The following is a 20,461-nucleotide window of genomic DNA, read 5'->3' as shown; positions in this document are numbered from 1 at the left end:
CATGGGGCCAGCAAGATGGCTCAGCAGTTAAAAGCACTGACTGCTTATCCAGAGGACCTAGGTTCAAATCCCAGCACCCACATAGTGGCTCACAACTGTCTGCAACTGCAAGATTGGGCACCTTCACACAGGCATACGTGCAGGCAAAATACAATGCACTTACAACACACACACACACACACACACACACACACACACACACACTTGCTGGTGCCTTATAAATATGTACTTGTTGAAAGCATCCCTGTGGGGAATTTCTGTCCTGGTTTTGTAGATAGGGCTACTGAAGTACAAGCAGGTCACAGCCTTGCCTGAATGTAAGTATAGTAGGGCTGAGCCTCACCCTCAGATCTGCCCTACTGCAAAGGATTCCCCATATGTGTTGTCATTGGCTCAACTGGTTTTGGTTTGGTTCAGGAGTTCTTGTGCCATAGTAAGAAGGGTATGTATAGTTCTAGCATAAGATAAGGGGAAGCTGGATAGTTTCAACTGACAGATGAGGAAGAGAGTGCAGAGGGAGAGGCTGGTCTGGTCACTAGGAGAATCAAGAAAAGCCCTGGGACTCCTGGAGAAGAGCAAGAAACTTGGCTAACATGGCTCACACTGCTGCAGGGCAGCTTGCTATAGCATGGAGCCTTGGAAGCAGTGCCTGGGATGAGTGGCAGGTGCCATTTCTTTTGCATCTATTGATGCTTCCCAGTGAGGCTTGGAGACTTGTGAGGTGTGTGGGAAGTGAGCCTAAGCATGGGCTGTAGCTCAGGGTAAACCATCTCTGTCCTAGGCAGGTGGTCTTGCTTCCTTCCTAGGTGCTGTGTTGGGTTTTTTGTAAGACTGGGAGTGACAGAGCACTGCAGGGGCAAGAGCAGTAGGCTAGACCAGCTGAAGCCGAGGGCCTCCATGGGGCTCTGCCATGTGTCTCCACAGATATGACTCCTATGAGGCCTGTGACTCAAGGGCCATCCTGAGTGAACGCGACCTCTATCGGTCGAGCTATGACTATGGCGAGCTTGACCCTGAAATGGAAATGGCCTATGAGGGCCAATATGATGCCTACCGTGACCAGTTTCGAATGCGCGGAGGAGATACATTTGGTCCAAGGGCTCAGGGCTGGGCCCGGGATGCCCGGAGTGGACGGCCAGTGGCCTCGGGCTATGGGCGCATGTGGGAAGACCCCATGGGGGCCCGGGGCCAGTGCATGCCTGGTGCCTCCCGGCTGCCCTCCCTCTTCTCCCAGAACATCATCCCCGAGTATGGCATGTTCCAGGGCATGCGTGGTGGGGGTGCCTTCTCTGGTGGCTCCCGCTTTGGCTTCGGATTTGGCAATGGCATGAAGCAGATGAGGCGGACCTGGAAGACCTGGACCACAGCCGATTTCCGGGTGAGTAAGCTGGCCTATCCGTCCTGACCCCTGCTAGGGTATAACTACCATCTCTGACTTGGCTCCTTCTTTGTGGCCCAGACCAAAAAGAAGAAGAGAAAGCAGGGTGGCAGTCCTGACGAGCCAGACAGCAAAGCTACCAGAACAGACTGCTCAGACAACAGTGACTCAGACAATGGTAAATTAGGCAGTGTGGGGTCTTGCTCCTTGCCCCCTCGGGGCTCCTGGACTGAGCTCGACTGTTTTCCCCTTGCAGATGAAGGCACTGAGGGGGAAGCTGCAGAGGGTACTGAAAGTGCTGAGGCTATGGAGAAAGGCTCCCGAGCAGTAAGTAACCCTAGACCCCAGGCTCTTGTCCTCTGCAGGTGGGGCCTAGAAAGCCAGGCTAGCTTGAAGAAGCACAGATTTTGCTACATGGGTCACGGGCAATGTGCTGTCACCTATATGTGCGGGTGGTGAGTGGCCAGCACAAGGAGGCTGCGTATCTGGGGGAAAGTACAGACCACTTCATGAGCAGTGTGTTTCCTTGTGAGAAATGGGGGGATGCAGGCATCCATGTCCCAGGTGGTGGGAAGGTCTAACACTCCCAGTTCTGGCCCTTAACCCTTTAGAGCCAGTATAAGTCACTGTTCCCTTTTTAAAGTTGAGTTTTAAAATTGTATGTTAGGAAGGAGAGGACGAGGAGGGAAAAGAGGATGGGAGAGAAGAAGGCAAAGACGATTCAGAGAAAGGTGAGTCTTTCAGGGGTGCCTAGGTACTGGGGAGACTCTTCCAGGTGCCTGTAGTGGGAGGGCTCCAGCTGAGGGCAGGGTTGTAGCAGAAAATGGCCGGCTGGGGACCTTCCTTATGGGACTGGGTATGTGCAAGCAGGGCTTCTTCCTCTGAGCCCTCCCAGCCTGCCTCTGTTTTTCCTAGGCGGAGGTTGTGGATGGTGTGGCCCCCAGTGTAGCACTTGGTTTTGCCTTCAGGTGGGGGCAGCAAGCAAAAGTGTGGGGAGCCCCTGGCACACATACCCCTTGGCCCCTCAGTAACACACAGTTCCAAGTGCTCAGTGGCTGGTGTCCGAGCTGGGACCCTTGGTGCAGTTTTTACGGCTCTGGTTTGCGTGTCCTCTCCCTTAGCGCCTCTCCAGCCCTTGTTGGGAGTCCGTGTCCCCCCACCTGAGTGATGAGCGCCAGCAGGTACCTAACAGTACATCCAGCCTCAGCCCACTGTTGCCGCGGTGCCCGGTGGGGGGTGGGCAGGGCCATGTGAACGGCCTCCCTACATCCCGCCGCCCAGTCCCTCTGAACACACTTGTGTTCCCACCAAGACAGCCTGTCTTTGCCTTCCAGCTTCTCTGCATCCACTCTGCAGAGAGTGAGGGTGTTCCAGAAAATAGAGGGGTCAGCACGTGTTCCCCCCTCTCCTGGTGTCTAAGCCAAATCTACTTCCTGCTCAGCCCAGGGCACCCAGCCCTGCTCATGGCCTGAGGCTTTATGTATACAGCTGCTCTCAGATGGACCCTCTGGAGTGGACAGCGGGTGATTCAGCCACAGGCCACAGGGTCTATTCTCTTAGGGTCCTGCTGGTAACCCTGCCTTTCTGTTACCACAGGGGCCCTAACCACCCAGGATGAGAGCAGCCAGGCCAAGCGCAAGTTGCAGGCAAGCAAGAAGAGCCAAGACAAGCAGAAAAAGCGGCAGCGAGACCGTATGGTGGAAAGGTAACTGTCTTCCCTCCATCCCTGTGCCTCGCTCTGGGGCTGCCACCAGGAGAGCAGGGCCATCTCGCCGCCCACTGACCTTCCTTGGGAACCACCACCTGCTCTGCTGTGCATGGACCCTGCTTCCTGCCAGGCCCAGCTCCCAAGTCCTGACTCGACCCCCTGCCCCTCTGTGGCCACCTGGTGACTGCTGCCATCTGTGGCCTGAGACCTGGCACTGCTCAGCACCATTGCCCAGAAGTTCCAGCACTAGGTCACTCAGCACACAAGCCCTGAGGTGCGCAGGGGGCCTGATGCCCCTGAGGGAGGGGGCCAGCTCATCAGAGACTCAAGGTCCAAGGCGCCTGTGCCACCCCAGCTAGCTGCCAAGAGGCCACCGCGGTGCCCAGGAGAGATGACAGCACCTGTGGGCTATGGCAGCCTCTGGGTCTGCTGTTGGCCCTGCCCACCGGCCCTCTCAGGCCGGGCCTGTCTGTGGCTGAGCCCTTCACGCCCCTTGGTCGGGTCTGTCTGCCCTCAGGGCTCCCGCACTGGCGCTTGCCTCCTCCGCCTCAGACTCTTGCTCTTGCTGGACCTTCCACTCAGCCTCGCCGGCGCCCGGCCCCTGGGCTCTTCAGACAAAGCTGACCCCGTGGCCCAGATAAGGACGTCCGGCAGAGGTAGGGACCCGCCCCGAGGCCTCGGTGGCGGCTGGCCTCCGCCCCTTGCCACGGTGGCCTGTTCCAGCCCAGGCCCTAGACCCCAGGCTTCTGCTGTGGACACGAGGCCTAGACAGAGCACCTCGCCCAGTGATTCCAGGCTGCCCTCTGGCAGGCCAGGCAGGCGCCCTCCTTCCAGCTCAGACTGGTCTCTTCTTGGAAGAGGAAGATGAGGCAGCAGGTGCCCAGGCCTGCTGCCTCCCATCCCTCCTGGCACCACCCCCAGGCATTCTGAGCAGAGGATGGGCAGGGCCTTTGAGTCCCGCAGACCCCAGAAGGAAGATGCAGCACCTTTTCAGGCACTGCCTCGGGACTGCGTACTCTATTCTACACCTCAGGCCCTCCTGGTTCTCGCCAGGGCATCCTTCCTTCTGGTCCCCAGCTGGGCCAAATGCACAAGCTCCTGCCCAGCCTTGGTAGAGAGGCCCTCCGACAACCTTCCAGCGACTCTTTGCGTGTTGCAGCAGCAGCTGCCTTGGGTTTCAGCCTCCTGCCTGTGGGAAGGAAGAGTTCTTCCCCTGTCCCCTACGTTGCTGTAACTGCAGCCGACAGACTGTCCCCTTCTGCTCCTGGCCCTAACAGTCCCAGCCTACCCCTCTGCTGGGACTGTACTGAGTGAGGCCTGTTTCAAGGCCTGTACCTGGGTTGGGTGAAGTAGCGGTAACATTTCCTAGGACCCTTGCAGCCTCAGCCTCTTGTTTCCCTCCTGTGGCAGGATCCAGTTTGTGTGTTCTCTCTGCAAATACCGGACTTTCTATGAGGACGAGATGGGTAGTCACCTTGACAGCAAGTTCCACAAGGAACACTTCAAATACGTAGGCACCAAGCTTCCCAAGCAGACTGCTGACTTCCTGCAGGTAAGCTCCTAAGCAGCACATCTGCTACTAATTTCTCTAGTCTCTGGGACCAGGGGGCAGCTGACACAAACATCTATGCCTCTGATAGGAATATGTCACCAACAAGACCAAGAAGACAGAAGAGCTCCGAAAAACTGTGGAGGACCTTGATGGTCTGATCCAACAAATCTACAGAGACCAAGATCTGACCCAAGGTGAGGAGGGTCCATCCCACTAGGCTGGCTGCCACCAGGTAGGCCTCTAGTGTGGCCTGCCCTTCTCTGCTTCTCAGTGCTCGCCCAGTCTCAGGCTCATGTAGACGTGGCGGGAAAGTTAAGAAGTTAGCCTGATGTCTTTGGCACCTGAGACCAGTGATGACTGCTTTCTTTCTTCTGCCCCCAACAGAAATTGCTATGGAGCATTTTGTGAAGAAAGTGGAGGCAGCCCACTGTGCAGCCTGTGACCTCTTCATCCCCATGCAGTTTGGAATCATCCAAAAGCATCTCAAGACTGTGGATCACAACCGGAACCGCAGGGTGAGCTGGGGCCCAGTTGTCCTCTTTTGGATTATAGCCTCTGCTTGCCCATGAGGGACTGTGAGGGAGGGAGGGAGAGGCGAGAAGGAAGGCCAGAGAGATACATGCAGACTGTTTGATAGAGGTGACATTGAGCTGGACTTTCAGTGAGCGTCTTGGGATATGGGACCTTCATATACACAAGGATCAACAGCTAAATTGGTTTCAGAAGTCAGACCAACAAACCGTACTGGTGTGGCTGGAAGAGAGAAAGGAATTACACTTCCAGAGGCTTGCTTCTGTCATCGGCAGTGTTCAAGGAGTCAGATAAAAGTATTAGAGCTGCCAGGCGTGGTGGTGTGCGTCTTTAATCTCAGCACTTGGGAGGCAGAGGGAGGTGGATCTCTGTGAGTTCAAGACCAGCCTGGTCTACAAATAAAGCCAAGATAGCCAGCGCTACACAGAGAAACCCTGACTTGAAAAACCATATTAAGAAAAAAAAAATATTAGAGCTAATGATGAACTAGAGCTAGCTGCCGTGAAGAATGCAGGGAGCTGGTCGCAAGCCATGTGGTAAGAACGACCTTGGGAATGAAGGAGAGGAATGCTGGTGGAATGTAGGAATAGGACATTGGCCTGTGGAGGAACCAGGAGCCCTTGGCGATTCCAGTTCCTGGGAACTGAGTAGACAGTGGTGCTGTTAGGATTGTGGATAGGTGGTGTGTGTGATACTTGACGCAGGGAAAGACGCACATTTGGTAAGAACATAAGTACATTGTCCCTTCTCTTCTAGGCCTTTTTTTTTTTTTTTTTTAATGTACATTGGTGTTTGTTATTGCATGTATGTCTGTGTGAGGATGTCAGATCCCCAGGAACAGGAGTTACAGTTGTGAGCTGCCATGTGAATGCTGGGAATTGAACTCTGGTCATCTGAAGAGCAGCTAGTGCTCTTAACCGCTGAGCCATCCCTCCAGTCCCAGAATGTGTTGGGTTTTTGTTTGTTTGTTTGTTTGTATTTTTTGAGCTTATAATTATATCATTTCCCCCTTTGCTTTTCTCCCTACAAATCCTCCATGTGCCTCCCTGCCTTGCTCTTTTTCAAATTCATGGCTTCTTTTTCTTTAGTAGTTGTTATAGATGAGAACACAGATGTGTATGTTTGTGTATTCCTAAACAGAGAAATGCAGTCTGCTCAGTCTGTGTGATGATACTTCCCGCTTATGTTTTCAGAGCTGATCTAGAATGGAATACTCTTCCCTGGGGAAGACTGTGTCTCCCAGTCTCAGCACTCTGCGGTTGTTCTCTGTCTAGGTTTCAGCCCCTTGAGTCTCCCCCTTTGCCTTAGCACATCTATTGGTTTCATCCTGTCCTTGTCCAAGTAGTGTTTAGGCAGCCATGTTATAAGACTTCATGGATGTTTCTAGAAAATACAGTCTCGCAGCAAACTCCCTGTTCCTCTGGCTCTTAAAATTTTTCTCAGTCCTTTTTCCTCAATAATTCCTGAGTCTTAGATTCAAGAGTTGTGTTACATCAGTATATATGCATCTGTTGGAACTGGGCTTCACAGCTGCATTTTGATTGGTTGTGCTTGTCTGTAATGATCTCTGACTTTTATAAAAAGAAGTTTCCTTGATGAGGAGTGAGGACTGCACTTATTGGTGGGGATTAGGACAAATATTTGGAATGTAGCTTGGAGTGATGCTGTTTTAGTAAAGTGGTTGTTGTTTCAGGGTTCATGACTTCCCTGGCCCTGGGTAGTTGGCTAGGTTTCCAGTACCAGGCATAAATTCCCTCTTGTTAAGCGGGCCCTGAGTCTGGTTCATGAGAAAAGACTGTGGACGATGGCAAGTACGTGACATTAATAGTATAGGAAAAATTAACAATAGCTAAAAAAAATATGAAGTGAGAATTGGCATAGAGATTTTGCCTTTGATGAAATTGCAGGTAAGGCAATTTTAATGCAGTTTAAATACTGCAATTAAAAGTTCCAGACTAGTCAGACATGATGGTGACTTGCACCTATAATCCCAGCAGTTGGGGGACTGAGACAGAAGGCTGTTAGCTGCAAGCCCACCTGAGCTACAGAGTAAAGCTCTATTTAAAAAAAGAAAAAAGTATGCTTCAGACGAGAGGAGGACTTGAATGCTTCCATATACTAATATTTTGGTACCTGATCACTAAATTTTAATTGTCATACATCAGTAGTGATAACAACAGCACTGTCATAATATATCTGTTTTACATTGTACACTTTAGCCAATCTGGTGGCACACACCTTAAATCTTAACACTTGGGAAGCAGAGGCAGGTAGATCTCTGTGAGTTCCAGGCCATTGAGGGCTGCATAGTGAGTGAGACCCTGTCATAACAGCAGTAGCAAAGGTACTGTTTATCGGATTGGTGGTATATGCCTGTAATCCTAGTGCTGGAGAGACTGAGAAGGATTGCAGGCTCAAGTACAGCCTGAACTACATTAGACAATGTCAGAAGGGGTGAGGGAGTGGTCATTAGAGTAGAAACTTCTCTCATTGCTGTGACAACTTACCTGACCACTTAAAACAACTTAAAGAAGGTAGCGTTTATTTTGAGTCACAGTTCAAAGGTGCAGTCTGTCATGGTGGAGAATCATGGTAGTAAAAGTCTGAGACAGCTCGTCTCATTGCATAACACTGTGAAAACAGCCTGTCTTGGCTTCTTATACCTGTAATATCTCAGGTCTCAGGGACACAAAGACAGGTAGGTTCCTAAAGTTCTCTGATCAGCCATTCTAGATAAATTGATGAGCTTCAGGTTCAGTGAGAGATCCTGAATCAAAAAAGAGGAAAAAAAAGTGGAGAGTAATGAAGACAGATGCCCAAAGTCTTTGAGCTTCTGCATATATGTGCATATGCAGGAACAAGTATACACATGTACGTACACTGTATACATTCACAACAGACACATTTTATTATTTTTTAATTTTTAATAATTTATTTATTTTATTTGCATTGGTGCTTTGCCTACATGTATGCCTGGGACAGGGTGTCTGATCCTCTAGAACTGGAGTTATAGACAGTTGTGAGCTGCCATGTGGTTGCTGTGACTTGAACTCAGCACCTCTGGAAGAGCAGCCAGTGCTCTTAACCACTGAGTAATCTCTCCAGCCCCCTTTATTTTATTTTTTTGAGGCACGGTTTCTCTGTGTAGCCTTGGCTGTCCTGGACTCAGTTTGTAGACTAGGCTAGCCCCAAACTCACAGAGATCCACCTGCCCCTGCTTCTTCAAGTACTAGGGTAACAGGAGTACACCACTGCAACTGGCCAGGCACACTTTTTTTTTTTAATTAGGATTCAGTGGTTTTGAGTTGATCCCTTAGACCACAGAGTTCTGTAACCATACCATAGTCAACTATAGAAAATGTTAGCTGTTACCCACCCATAGCTTCTCATAAAATGCTGGCCCTAGGGAGCTTCCAGTTTACTGTGTATTTGCCTATATCTGCCACTGCTTATAAATAGTCACATAGCACATGGTTTATGATTGCTCTTTCACTGTGAGCAAGATAGCATGTATCAACTTCATCCTTTGTATGAATTAATATAGTGTTTAAATATACTATTTTTTATTTGTTTTAAATCTACTCATCCTCTTAGACAGTGGTTCTCAACCTTCCTAATGCTGCAAATCTTTAATACAGTTCCTCATGCTGTGGTTACCCCTAACCATAAAATTATTTTTGTTGCTACTTCATAATTGTATTTTTGCTATTTTTATGAATCATATTATGATATGCTGGACATTTGATATGTGACCCCTGTCAAAGGGTCATTTGACACACACCCCTAGGAGTTACCACCCACAGGTTGACAATGTAGCTGCTCTTAGGCCGTTAGGTTGGTTCCTTCTTTTGGCTATAACGAATAATTGTCTTGGGAACATTTATTTACAAGTTAATGTGTGGGCATATTTTTATTTCTCTTGACCATATACCTAGAAGTAGAATGTCTGCATTATAGTGTAACTTTTTTCTTTTGTTTTGTTTTTGTTTTTCAAAACATGTTTCTCTGTGTAGCCCTGGCTGTCCTGGACTCACTTTGTAGACCAGGCTGGCCTCAAACTCACAGCAATCCACCTGGCTCTGCCTCTCTAGTGATGGGATTAAAGGCCACCAATGCCTGGCTTTAAACATTATGGGGGGGGGGGGCAGGGGAAGAAACACACAAGAGCAAGCATGTGAATGCAGGTGTTTGTGGAAGACAGAGGGCATCAGATCCCCCTGGAGCTAGAGCTACAAGTGGTTGTGAACCACCTGAAGTAAATACTAGGAACACACTCAGGTCCTATGAAAAAGCAATGTGTGCCCTTAAGCCCTGAGCCATCTCTCCAGCCTCTTAAAAAAATTTTTTGTTTGCTTGCTTACTTGTCTGTTTTACAGTGCTAGAATTGAGACAAACCTACAACCTTGTACATAAAGGCAAGCATTTTACCACTGAGCAACATTCTCAGCTGTTTTGTTTTGGTTTTTTGTTGTTGTTGGGGTTTTTTTGTTTTGTTTTGTTTTTTGTTTGTTTGTTTGTTTTGTTTGGTTTTTTTTGAGATATGATCTCACAGTGTAGGGCAGCCTAGTCTGGAGCTTGCTTGGCTGTCCCTAAGTGGCCTGGAACTAAAAATCTTCCTGCCTCAGCCACCTGAGTATTTGGATTACAGGCATGCACTCTCACAGCCAGCCAATAGTTTAATTTTGATAAAAATCCACTCTATTTTACCTTTTATTGTTTATGGTTAGGGTGTTATTATCAAAAAATTTATTAAACTAAGGTGGTGTAGGAACTCCACCACTCCCTCTCCCCCTTTTTGAGATGGGGTTCTCACTTATGTTGTGTCTCTGGCTGACCTAGAACTTGCTGTGTAGAGAGACTAGCTTTGAACTTGTGTTAGTCTTCTTGCCTCTACCTCCTGAGTGCGGATATTCCAGGTGTGAGCCACTGTGCTTATCCCTAGAGTTTTCTGGTTTCAAATTTTACAATTAGGCCTTAATCCATTTAATTATTTTATCATATGAGGTCAGGACCTAATTTCATTCTTTCACATGTGGATACCCAGTTATCCTAGTACCACTTGAAAGACAGTTCTTTCCCCTAGTAAATGACCTTTGTCCCATGTAGAAAGTCAGTTGACTATAACTGTATGGGTTTATTTCTGGACTCTTAAGTTCCATCCCATTGTTTTTTGTTTTGTTTTTGTTTTTTTTTGGTTGTCGAGACAGGGTTTCTCTGTGTAGCCTTGGCCATCCTGGACTCACTTTTTGTAGACCAGGCTGGCCTCGAACTCACAGCGATCCGCCTGCCTCTGCCTCCCGAGTGCTGGGATTAAAGGCATGCGCCACCACGCCGGCTGTTCCATCCCATTGTTGTTGGTTCTTTTGGGGAGAAGAGTGGACAAGGGACTTGGTTATTTGCTGTCGTGAGTTCTCCCTCTGCAATTTGTGCTAACTTCAAACTAGAAATAATCTATGTGTTTCTGCCTATGTGCTGCAACTTGTTCTGTTTATCTTAACTGGTAACTGAAGCCTTATGATTAAATTTAAATTCAGAATGTGTGGTGTCTAATGTTGTTTTCAAGATTGATTCTGTTACTACATGTTCTTTGGTTTTGGGATTATCATTTTCTCTGAAAAGCCAAGCTGGTATTCTGATAGAATTATGTTGCGTTTTTAGATGAGTTGGGGAAGTCTTATTACCTCAAAACATTGTTTTCTGTCATCTCTTGCTGCAGTGGGCAGAGTGTTAGCCTTTAGTATTGTCTTCTAATTGATGGTTACAAGTCTTTTTCTGTTATTTTGGGTTTTTTGGTTGTTGTTGTTGTTTTTTAATCTTTCTTAACTTTCAATGGTGTTTTTCAAAGTATGACTGGTATGATAGCATAGTCCCTTAATCCAAGCACTTAAGAGGCACAGGCAGGTAGATCTCTTTGAGTTCAAGGCCAGCTTGGTCTATATTGTCAGTTCCAGACCAGCCAGGGAAGGCCAAGGTGACAGTTGGTTTCTTAAAGCATTTCTGTTGTGTTCGCACTGTCTTCCGGCTTCGCCTGTCTGATGAGACATCAGTTTATAATTGAAGATCTATTTTTCTCTTGTTGCTTTCAAGCTTTTTTCTTATATTGGGCTTTTAGTGCTGTGAGTTATGGTGCATCCTTTCTGGGTCTCTATATTTGTTCTACTTGGGCTTCTTGTATAAATTAAAGCTTTCATTGGTCTTGGGAAGCTTTCAGCCATTTTTTCTGTTCCATTTTCTTTTTCTTTCTTTTTTTTTTCTGTTCCTTTTTCTTATTCTTGTTTTGTTTTTCTTTTTTTGGTTTTTTGTTTGTTTGTTTTGTTTTTGTTTTTGTTTTTCGAGACAGGGTTTCTCTGTGTAGCCTTATCTGTCCTGGCCTCGAACTCAGAGATCCACCTGCCTCTGCCTCCCGAGTGCTGGGATTAAAAAGGCATGCGCCACCACCGCCCAGCTCCTTTTTCTTATTCTTATTCTGTCATTATATATTATATTGAATAACTTTGCTGTCTTGAGACTATTCATTTTTCTTGACTGTTCTCTCTCTCTCTCTCTCTCTCTCTCTCTCTCTCTCTCTCTCTCTCTCTCTCTCTCTCTCTCTCTCTCTCTCTCTCTCTCTCCTCCTCCTCCTCTCTTCTTTAGATGGTATAATTGTTGCCTGAGTTAGAACAAAAGTCCCAGGCACACAGAATTCCAATAGATGAGGCTCAGCCAGTTGTCCTGGGAAGCCAATCAAAGAGACAAACAGTGGTAAAGGCAGAGATGAAGTTTTATTTAACAGTCTGGGTACCCTGCTGTGGACAAACATGCTTACAGCAGTCTTGGTTTCAAACAGGAAAGATGAACAAAAGCGAGCCCTAGGAACTTCCATAGCCAATATCCTCCTGGTCTGACCATGCCAGGCCATTACCTCAGGATCTGCCATATTGGTGCCAAGAAGGTATCTTGTTTAGGGTCGTTTTTGGTTCCTTGTCTTATCTGAGATACACTAACTGTTGAGAGAAAGACTCCAGGCTACTTCAGAAGGAAGGAAGTATAACCAGAGTGAGTGTTCCTAGGTTAGTATCTGCCCTCTTCTTAAATTCTCACTGTTGGGCCAACAAGATGGCTCAGCAGATAAAGGCTCTTGGTGAATTTGATTCCTGGGACTCACGTGTTGGGAGAACTCACTCCTGGCATTTGCCCTCCGATCTCCACACGTGCCCACCACCAAACAAACAAACAAGAGTAAAGTCAAATCCACACTGTCAAGCCTCTGGTCCCTTTCAATAGAGGGAGGGATGAGAGTAGGACTCTGTTTTATGATGCTTTTGACCTATGGGCTTACTGATTGTTCAGTTTACATCTGCTGTTGAACCCCTCTGGTGAATGTTTTGTTTCTGTTAACACTTCTCAACTTTAAGATTTAGTTGTACTTTTATAAAAAGATATTACTACATCTTTGTTGACACTTTTTTTGTTTGTTTGTTTGTTTGTTTATTTTGGCTCATGTTGGCTTTTGAAGACATTGTCTCACTCTGTACCCTTGGCTGGCCTGGAATTTGCTGTGTAAACTAAGCTGCCCCAAACTCACAGATCTGCCTGCCTCTACTTCCAAGCCCATTTTAAATGTGGTTTGGTTTGGTTTGGTTGGTTGTTGGCTGTGTTTTTTAACCAATTAGACTTTATTATACAATCTAACAATCTTATACAAAAAGGAGAAAGGGTTAAAGGGAAACAAGAGTAAACCTTTTGGTATCTGTTCCATGGGACGGATCCCCAGGTGTCTTTGGCCTATACGTTGGTCTGGCTTGTAAGCAGGTCTCTCCCTAAATCCACGTGTGATCTTGTTCCAAAAGATGTAGTCTTCTCTCTGCTCCGCCTGTGTTTTTCTTGGGTGTGTAATGGCTGGTCTGGGTCAGGATCCCTGCCCCCATCGATGTTCAATTAGAAACACAATAGCCTGGCTGGAGTCCCCCAGTCCACTTCCTGAATTTCAGACCCAGGATGGCTCGGGTCAGTCTATCCATGGTGTTTCCAAGGGACAAAGCCCACCAACACTGCTTTCACCTGGGACAAAGCTTACAATCTTTCCCACACAGGGTTTCTCTGTGTAGCCTTGCTGTCCTGGACTCGCTTTGTAAACCAGGCTGGCCTCGAACTCACATCAATCTGCCTGTCTCTGCCTTCTGAGTGCTGGGACTAAAGGCATGCACCACCACACCTGGCCTTTAAATGTTGGTTGGTTGGTTGGTTATTATGTATACAATGTTTTGCCTGCATGTACAACTGCATGCCAGAAGAGGGCACTAGATCTCATTATAGATGGTTGTGAGCCACCATGTGGTTGCTGGGAATTGAACTCAGGACCTTTGGAAGAGTATGCAGTGCTCTTAACCTCTGAGCCATCTCTCTAGCCAGGCAGTGGTGGCACCCATTTTGGTGAATGAGTACTCAACATATCATTTAGTTACATAAGAAAACACTGTCAGATAACTGTAAGAAAAACTATTTAGGATGATGGTACTGCATGCCTGTAACCCCAGCACTCGGGAGACAGAGGCAGGTGGGGCCCTGAGTTCAAGGACAGCCTGGTCTACAGAGAATAAATAGACTGTCACCCAGTCACCGTCAAGCATTGCTTCCTGTCTGCTGTTTTTAGTTTAGTTTTGTAATTTTTGAATATGGATCAGTTTCCTTTGAATAACTCATAATCTAGACATCTTAAAAACACATCATGACTCACCCCTCTGAGCACATATGCAGCAACTTATTAATGTCTTCACTTACCTGTGTGTTTAATGACTAGCCAATTTTTTCCCTCCTCCTTTGTATGGGTGTTGGAGTTAGTCTCCAGGCCTTGTACATTCTAGGCAAGCACTCTCCCACTAAGTTACATTCCCAGGATAAGCCAAATTCTTCAGTGAGGTATCTGCTAGTGATCCCTAGCAAATGTTGTCCTCTGAGGCAGGAAACCATCAGCATATTACTGTTACTCTGAGATACTGAGAATCACCTAGAGTGGTTTTAAGTCACCTATCTCTTTCCTAGCCACACCAACTAATGAACTAATTTCTAGTTGATTGTTTTTTTGTTCCTAGCAGTGCTCTAGAACTTAACTTTCACTCTAATGTGGTCTGGTTAAATCCTGGCTCTTGGCCTGAGCTGTGGCTTTAGTGGGTAGAATGTTTCTCAAGCATGCATTGACAACCCCACTTCATCCCAGCACCCATTTACCCTGTTTGGGGCTTCTACTAGTTTCTGAGATTACTGTTTTGAGATGTAGTCTCAGTCTAAAGAGGCTATTCTTAGCTCTTGTTCTGTTCTGTTTGTTTGTTTGTTTGTTTTTGTGGCAACATAGCCAGCCTTTAGTTGAGTTTATATTACTTTCCAAACTTCCAGCCTCCTTTGTCCACATTGTCCATTGGTTTGAGAGAGCCCTCCTTCATCTTAACCTTCATTCTTGGGGATAAGTCCATCATTCCTTTGGGGAAATACAGAGAGTTCACTGTTCTAAGGCTGAGCTCTCCCAAGGTAGAATTTGAGCCAAGGCTAGAAGAATGAAGACAAAGAAGCATTTCTTTGTGCCACCCTCAGCTTTTAGAAAGAAATGAGGGCATGAAAACTGGCATAGCCACCCCCCCCCCATATATCCTGGGCACTTCCCTTTATGAACAAGCCAAGAATATGTCAGCCCCTATATTCTTAGCATGTTGTGCCCTAAGGCAAGCCTTGGCTCTTGTGTCTAAGCTATTATCTCTGCATCTAGAACTGAGTCTCAGTAATAGGGAGCAAGGGCAGGAATACGCAATTGTTACTGTCACTGGTCAAAGTATCTTTTGTTGTTGCTGTTGGTTTTTTGAGACAGGGTCTCTCTCTGTTGCTTTGGCTGTCCTGGACTCACTTTGTAGACCAGGCTGGCCTTGAACTCACATCAATCCACCACACTCTGCCTCCCGAGTGCTGGGATTAAAGGCGTGCGCCACCACACCCAGCAAAGTATCTTTTCTTTATTAAGCATTTCTCCATCTACTGTTTGTCCTTTGGGACATTTCCAAAGACTTCAAATGATAGGTTTTGTTTTTAAGTTTTATCAGTTTCATTAGAGAGTGGATCCCCAGAGCCCCACAGTCAGCCATGCTAAAAGTCTGTCCACTCTTAATAAAATTTTAGGCTTCCAGTTTGTTTTGTGGTGAGTGTCTGTGTGTTAGTGTTGGGGGAGGGTATGAATATGCTTGCACAGATATATAGTGTGCTCTGGAGACTCGATGACAACCCTAGGACGTCATTCTTCAGTTCCTATGAGCCCCTCCCTCCCTTTCTTCTTTCTTTGACCTTTGCTTAAGTGGCTTGGAGCCCACCAAGTAGTCTAAGTTAGATGTCTAGCAAGTCCTAGGGGTCAGCCTGTCCCCTCCTGTCCCCCTTCCTGTGCTGGGATTATAAACACATGCCACCACTTCCACTTCTTCTTGGTTTTTCTTTCTCCAAGACAGGGTTTCTCTGTGTAGCTTTGGTTGTCTTGGACTTAGACCAGGCTGGCCTTGAACTTACAGAGATCTGCCTGCCTCTATCTCCCTGAGTGCTGGGATTATATAACCTGGGCTGGCCTTTAAGTTTCCATGCCTCTGCCTCTAGATAGGGTTTCTCTGTGTAGACCAGGCTGGCCTGAGTGCTGGGATCACAGGCATGCATGCCACTGTGCCCGGCCTTATGAAGCCTTTTAAATCCCCCCCACTCCACCCCCACCCCCGTAGACAGGGTTTCTCTGTATAGCCTTGCTTAATCTGGACTGTGTAGACCATGCTGGCCTCAAACTCACAGAAATCCACCTACCTGCCTCCCAAGTGCTGGGATTAAAGGCGTGTACCGCCTCGCCCAGTGCCTTTTAAATTTTAATTCCAAAAATCAGATAAAGATAATACCAATATAAAATTTAGATTAGTTTACTATTGAAGATGAAAAGGTTTGCCAAGCATGGTGGTGTACACCTATAAGCTGAGTGATCATAGCAGAATGATTTTAAAGTTAGTGGAATGTGGTAAAGGTATGGGATTTAAAATTAAAAAAAAAAAAAAAAAAAAAAAAAAAAAAAGGCATGTCTAACAGTGGCCAAAAATACACAAAGGGCAGTTGTGAGCTTAGGAACTTAGCAGATATTAAAACTTAACCACAAAGCCAATACAACTTAATACAAAAGAGCTGATGCTGGCCAGTGATAAAACAGAGCACCTAGAGTCTAGCAAGATCCCAGTATGTCGCAGACCTCAGCATTTGCTTAATTTGGTGTTAGTGCAGGTCGGGCCAGGAGGTGCTGGTGAATCTCTTTGGGTTTCAGAAAGCAATCTGGTATTATACTAACCTCCATCGGGATCTGGGAAAGAACCTTATAGTTGAATAATGAGTAATTCACCAAGGATAAATAAAGGTGGAATAAAAACCTAATGCTGGCTTATGTTTAGCCACCAAATTACTGAGAGGAAAATTTGTTCTCCAGAGCCCTTATGGAGGGAGGTGTGTGTGTGTGTGTGTACACGTATGTACACTAAGATCAAGTCCAGGGTCTTGCACATGCTATGCCATTGTTAGTCTTGGATTTTAATTTTATTTTAAAGAAAAGAAAAGAAAAAGGATTGCCAAGCAGTGATGACGCATGACTTTAATCCCAGCACTTGGGAGGCAGAGGCAGGTGGATCTCTGTGAGTTCAAGGCCAGCTTAGTCTGCAAAATGAGTCTAGGACAGCCAGAGCTACACAGAGAAACCCTGTCTTGAAAAACAAAAATAAATAAATAGTAAAACCAAACCAAATAACAAAAGACTAGGATTAGAGACCTGTACTTCAGTTTACTAGGAAAATACTGGTACATTTTATAAATTTGTGGAAAAGAAAGTTGTGTGCCTGCTTCATAGTGTGTATTAAATTCTAAAAATTTTAAATTCGAAAAACAAATGATGAGACCTGGGAAATAATTAGATCATTTGTTTACTGTAACTGTTCAAAGAAATCTTCCTGAGCAGGCCAGGCAATCTAGAGACCAAGGGGGCTTGGCTTATCAGTGTGCACATTAGAGTACTCAGGGTTGCTGTTGGGCAGGGCAAGGGCACCAGAGAAGCAAACATTCTTTTTATCTGACAGCAAAAAATAACACCCAATGCATGAAGAGGTAGGTAAGAGAAATCTATTTTGCCTATCCTGTCTTTGAACCTTTGGGCTCACCTGATCTTTCTGCTTCTGCTTCTGCTGCAGCTGACACTACCAATGTGTTCTCGTTGACCAGGTCAGGCTCTATATTTTCCTCCTCAGTGCTGTATACTTGGTTGTTTTAATGCTACCACAGTTAAGCATAAGTCACTACTAGGTCAAGGTCTGGAGCAAGCACTGGATAATCAGGCACTATCACTTGGGATAATCAGTTACTTGGTTGAAATTTAAAGTATTATTCATGTTTGGTCATAATAACCAAAATCTGGAAATCTGTTTGTGTTTCAACTCCCGGACACATAGAAGGGATAAGATAGGACATTGCATTGGCCAGTGAGAGTGCCTGAGGAACCGCATTACTACTGTGATTGTATGACTTGAATATGTTACTCTTGGTCTATTAATAGATAAATGTATAAAGAAACTCTGATGGCTGGAGAAGTGGATCAGTGGGTAAAGGCACATGTTGCCAAGCCTGGCATCCTGTGTTTGAGCCCTGGTATACACATGGTGGAAAGAGAGAACTATCTCCCTTTTATTTTTTTTCTTTGGCTTAATAATCACATCTTTTCTCCCATCACTGAGAAAATGACCCAGCATGTCTTCCAGACAGAATGACTCAGGTGTGATAGTATAAGTCTACATTTCCAACATTTAGGAGGTCAAGAGGATCACAAGTTCAGAGCTAATTTATAAACTAGGCATAGTCAAATGTTCCTGTAACCCCAACACTTGTAAACCTGAGGCAGGAGAATTGCCACAAGTTTGAGAGACCAACACTAACTACATAGTGAGCTCAGGCTAGCCTGGTCTACAAAATTTCTCAAACAGACAGACCAAACAAGTCTCCCAGAATACCCTAAGCTACCACAGAAAGACCTCAACAAAACAAAAGGCTCAGGCTTTCATGCTGTACATCACATGCCTTTTTTAAAAAAAGATTATTATATATACAGTACTCTGTTTGCATGTACATGCACAGGCCAAAAGAGGGCATCAGGTCACATTATAAGTTGTTGTGAGCCACCATCTGGTTGCTGGGAATTGAACTCAAGACCTCCGGAAGTGCTCTTAGCCACTGAACCATCTCTCCAGCCCCCATCACATGTCTTTTAGACTCTTGCCAACAGGTCCTATTAGGAGCTGAACAGTATTCTTTTAGATAGTATAGTTTACTCACTTCTCCACTAAAGAACAAAGATGCTTTGCAGTTCTTTTCCCCCGCCCCTTACATCCCCCCTACAACTAGTAAATGTGCTTATTTCTAGGTTTCATTTTTCCAGACATGGTTTCTCTGTGTAGCCCTAGCTGTCCTAAAACTCTACAGACCTCACTGGCCATGAACTCCCAGAAATCCACCTCTCTTTGCCTCCCAAGTACTGGGATTACAAGTGTGGACCACCACACCTGGATAATATCTGTTTCTTTGGGATAGGAATTACTGAGGCAAATTTGTATTTTAAACAGCTTTTCAATTTGTAACCAGTTGATCCACCAGTAAAAAAAAAAAAAAAAAAAAAAAAAAAAGTCTCCTTTTAACCTTACCATTATTTATTTAACTAAATCCTGTGGGTTAAATGGATGCACAACATATAAATATAGTTTCTTTTGATTATCATTTTGTTTTGTTTTGGCAGTCTTATGTAGTCCAGGCTGTCCTGGAATTCACACTATAGGTCAGACTGACCTTGAAATTAGCAATAGTTCTCTCTGCCTCCTGAATGTTGGGGTTACAGGTGTGCATTGCTAATGTTGTTTTTATAGTCTCCTAATTGATTCTAAACAATCTCCTTGTGTATTAAGCCAATTGCGCTTGCGCTCTCTCTCTCTCTCTCTCTGTGTGTGTGTGTGTGTGTGTGTGTGTGTGTGTGTGTGTGTGTGTGTTGAAACTGGGGGCTTCAAGAATACTAAGCAGTCTATCACTGAACTGTTATCTCCAGCTGCCGCCCCCCCCCAATGTTTTATTTATTTTTTATTTTCTGTGTGTTTTGCTTGCATGTTTGTATGCTCACCATTCGAGTGCCTGATGCCTGGCAGCCATAAGAGGGCATCAGATCCCCGGGAACTGTATTAGAGATTGTTGTCAGCCACTTTGTGGATGCTGGAACTTGAACCTGAGTCTTTGAAAAACTATCAAGTGTTTTTTACCACTGAGCCTTCTCTCCAGCCTCCCAGACATCTTTGACTTTCTGAGACATAGTCTAAGTTGCCCGGGTTGCCTTTGAACTCTGTAGTCCGGATATGCCTTGGTTTGCCTGTGCCATGAGGCCCAGCACTTACTATAGTTTCTATGTAAGCAAATCAGATTTCAACATTCAGTAAATATGGTGTGGATGAATAGACCATTGCAGCAAGATCAGATCACAACCTTATTCCTTGCATGTTATCCAGAGTGACAGGACTATGTCCAAGGTGCACTTACAGACATTAGGTAGGTGAGTTACTGGTGAACCTGAGTCTTAGCTGTGTTTGCTGGGCTTTTAGAGCAACCTCACTAGCCCTGTTTGCCCTGCCCATAGCTTATGATGGAGCAGTCCAAGAAGTCCTCTCTTATGGTGGCCCGCAGTATTCTCAACAACAAGCTCATTAGCAAGAAGCTGGAGCGCTATCTGAAGGTGAGGCAAAAGGCACTGCCCTAGTCCTGACCTCTGGGTGAGCCTGGTCCCCACACTGTGTTCTTGTGACTCCTTCCTCCCTTTAAGGTCTCCATCAATCTCTACAGGGCGAGAATCCTTTCACCGACAGCCCAGAGGAGGAGAAGGAACAAGACGAGGTGGAGGGTGGCACTCTCGATGAGGGGGCATCAGAGGCGACAGGACACGCAGAGGGCGTGCCTGCACAGCCCCCGGTGCCCCTGGAGCCAGCCCCAGAGACTGCTACACCGCCACCTCCGCCACCACCGGAGGAGGAGGAGGGTGCAGTACCCTTGCTGGGCGGGGCGCTGCAGTGCCAGATCCGTGGGATCCCGGGCCTTGATGTGGAAGACGAGGAGGAGGGCGGTGGGGGTGCCCCATAACTCGTACCAACAGCGGGCAGGGCTCGCATTGTCAAGGCTGGAAGCGCAGCTTAATAAAGTACTTTCCCACCCCAGGTCATAGTTTGTGTTGTGAGTGGTGAGGGAG

At 46.3% G+C, this 20,461-nt stretch overlaps 1 protein-coding gene across 1 annotated transcript in view; it reads left to right on the top strand.

The window, feature by feature from the left end:
* The window catches only part of Akap8l (A-kinase anchoring protein 8 like), a 38,156-nt gene extending 17,727 nt beyond the window's left edge, over positions 1 to 20,429 (top strand). Inside the window, exons 6-15 of the mRNA XM_051170716.1 lie at positions 925 to 1,378; positions 1,460 to 1,556; positions 1,635 to 1,705; positions 2,046 to 2,109; positions 2,975 to 3,083; positions 4,497 to 4,638; positions 4,727 to 4,832; positions 5,023 to 5,153; positions 19,859 to 19,954; positions 20,062 to 20,429. Coding sequence (XP_051026673.1) covers positions 925 to 1,378; positions 1,460 to 1,556; positions 1,635 to 1,705; positions 2,046 to 2,109; positions 2,975 to 3,083; positions 4,497 to 4,638; positions 4,727 to 4,832; positions 5,023 to 5,153; positions 19,859 to 19,954; positions 20,062 to 20,355 — 1,564 coding nt within the window. The 3' untranslated portion in view covers positions 20,356 to 20,429. The remainder of the gene's footprint in view (positions 1 to 924; positions 1,379 to 1,459; positions 1,557 to 1,634; positions 1,706 to 2,045; positions 2,110 to 2,974; positions 3,084 to 4,496; positions 4,639 to 4,726; positions 4,833 to 5,022; positions 5,154 to 19,858; positions 19,955 to 20,061) is intronic.
* The last annotated feature ends 32 nt before the right edge of the window (positions 20,430 to 20,461 follow it).

Source organism: Acomys russatus, chromosome 28, assembly GCF_903995435.1.
Source record: "Acomys russatus chromosome 28, mAcoRus1.1, whole genome shotgun sequence".
NCBI lineage: Eukaryota > Metazoa > Chordata > Mammalia > Rodentia > Muridae > Acomys > Acomys russatus.
The sequence above is the reverse complement of the archived record's forward strand: the minus strand, read 5'-3'. Positions and strand labels throughout refer to the sequence as shown.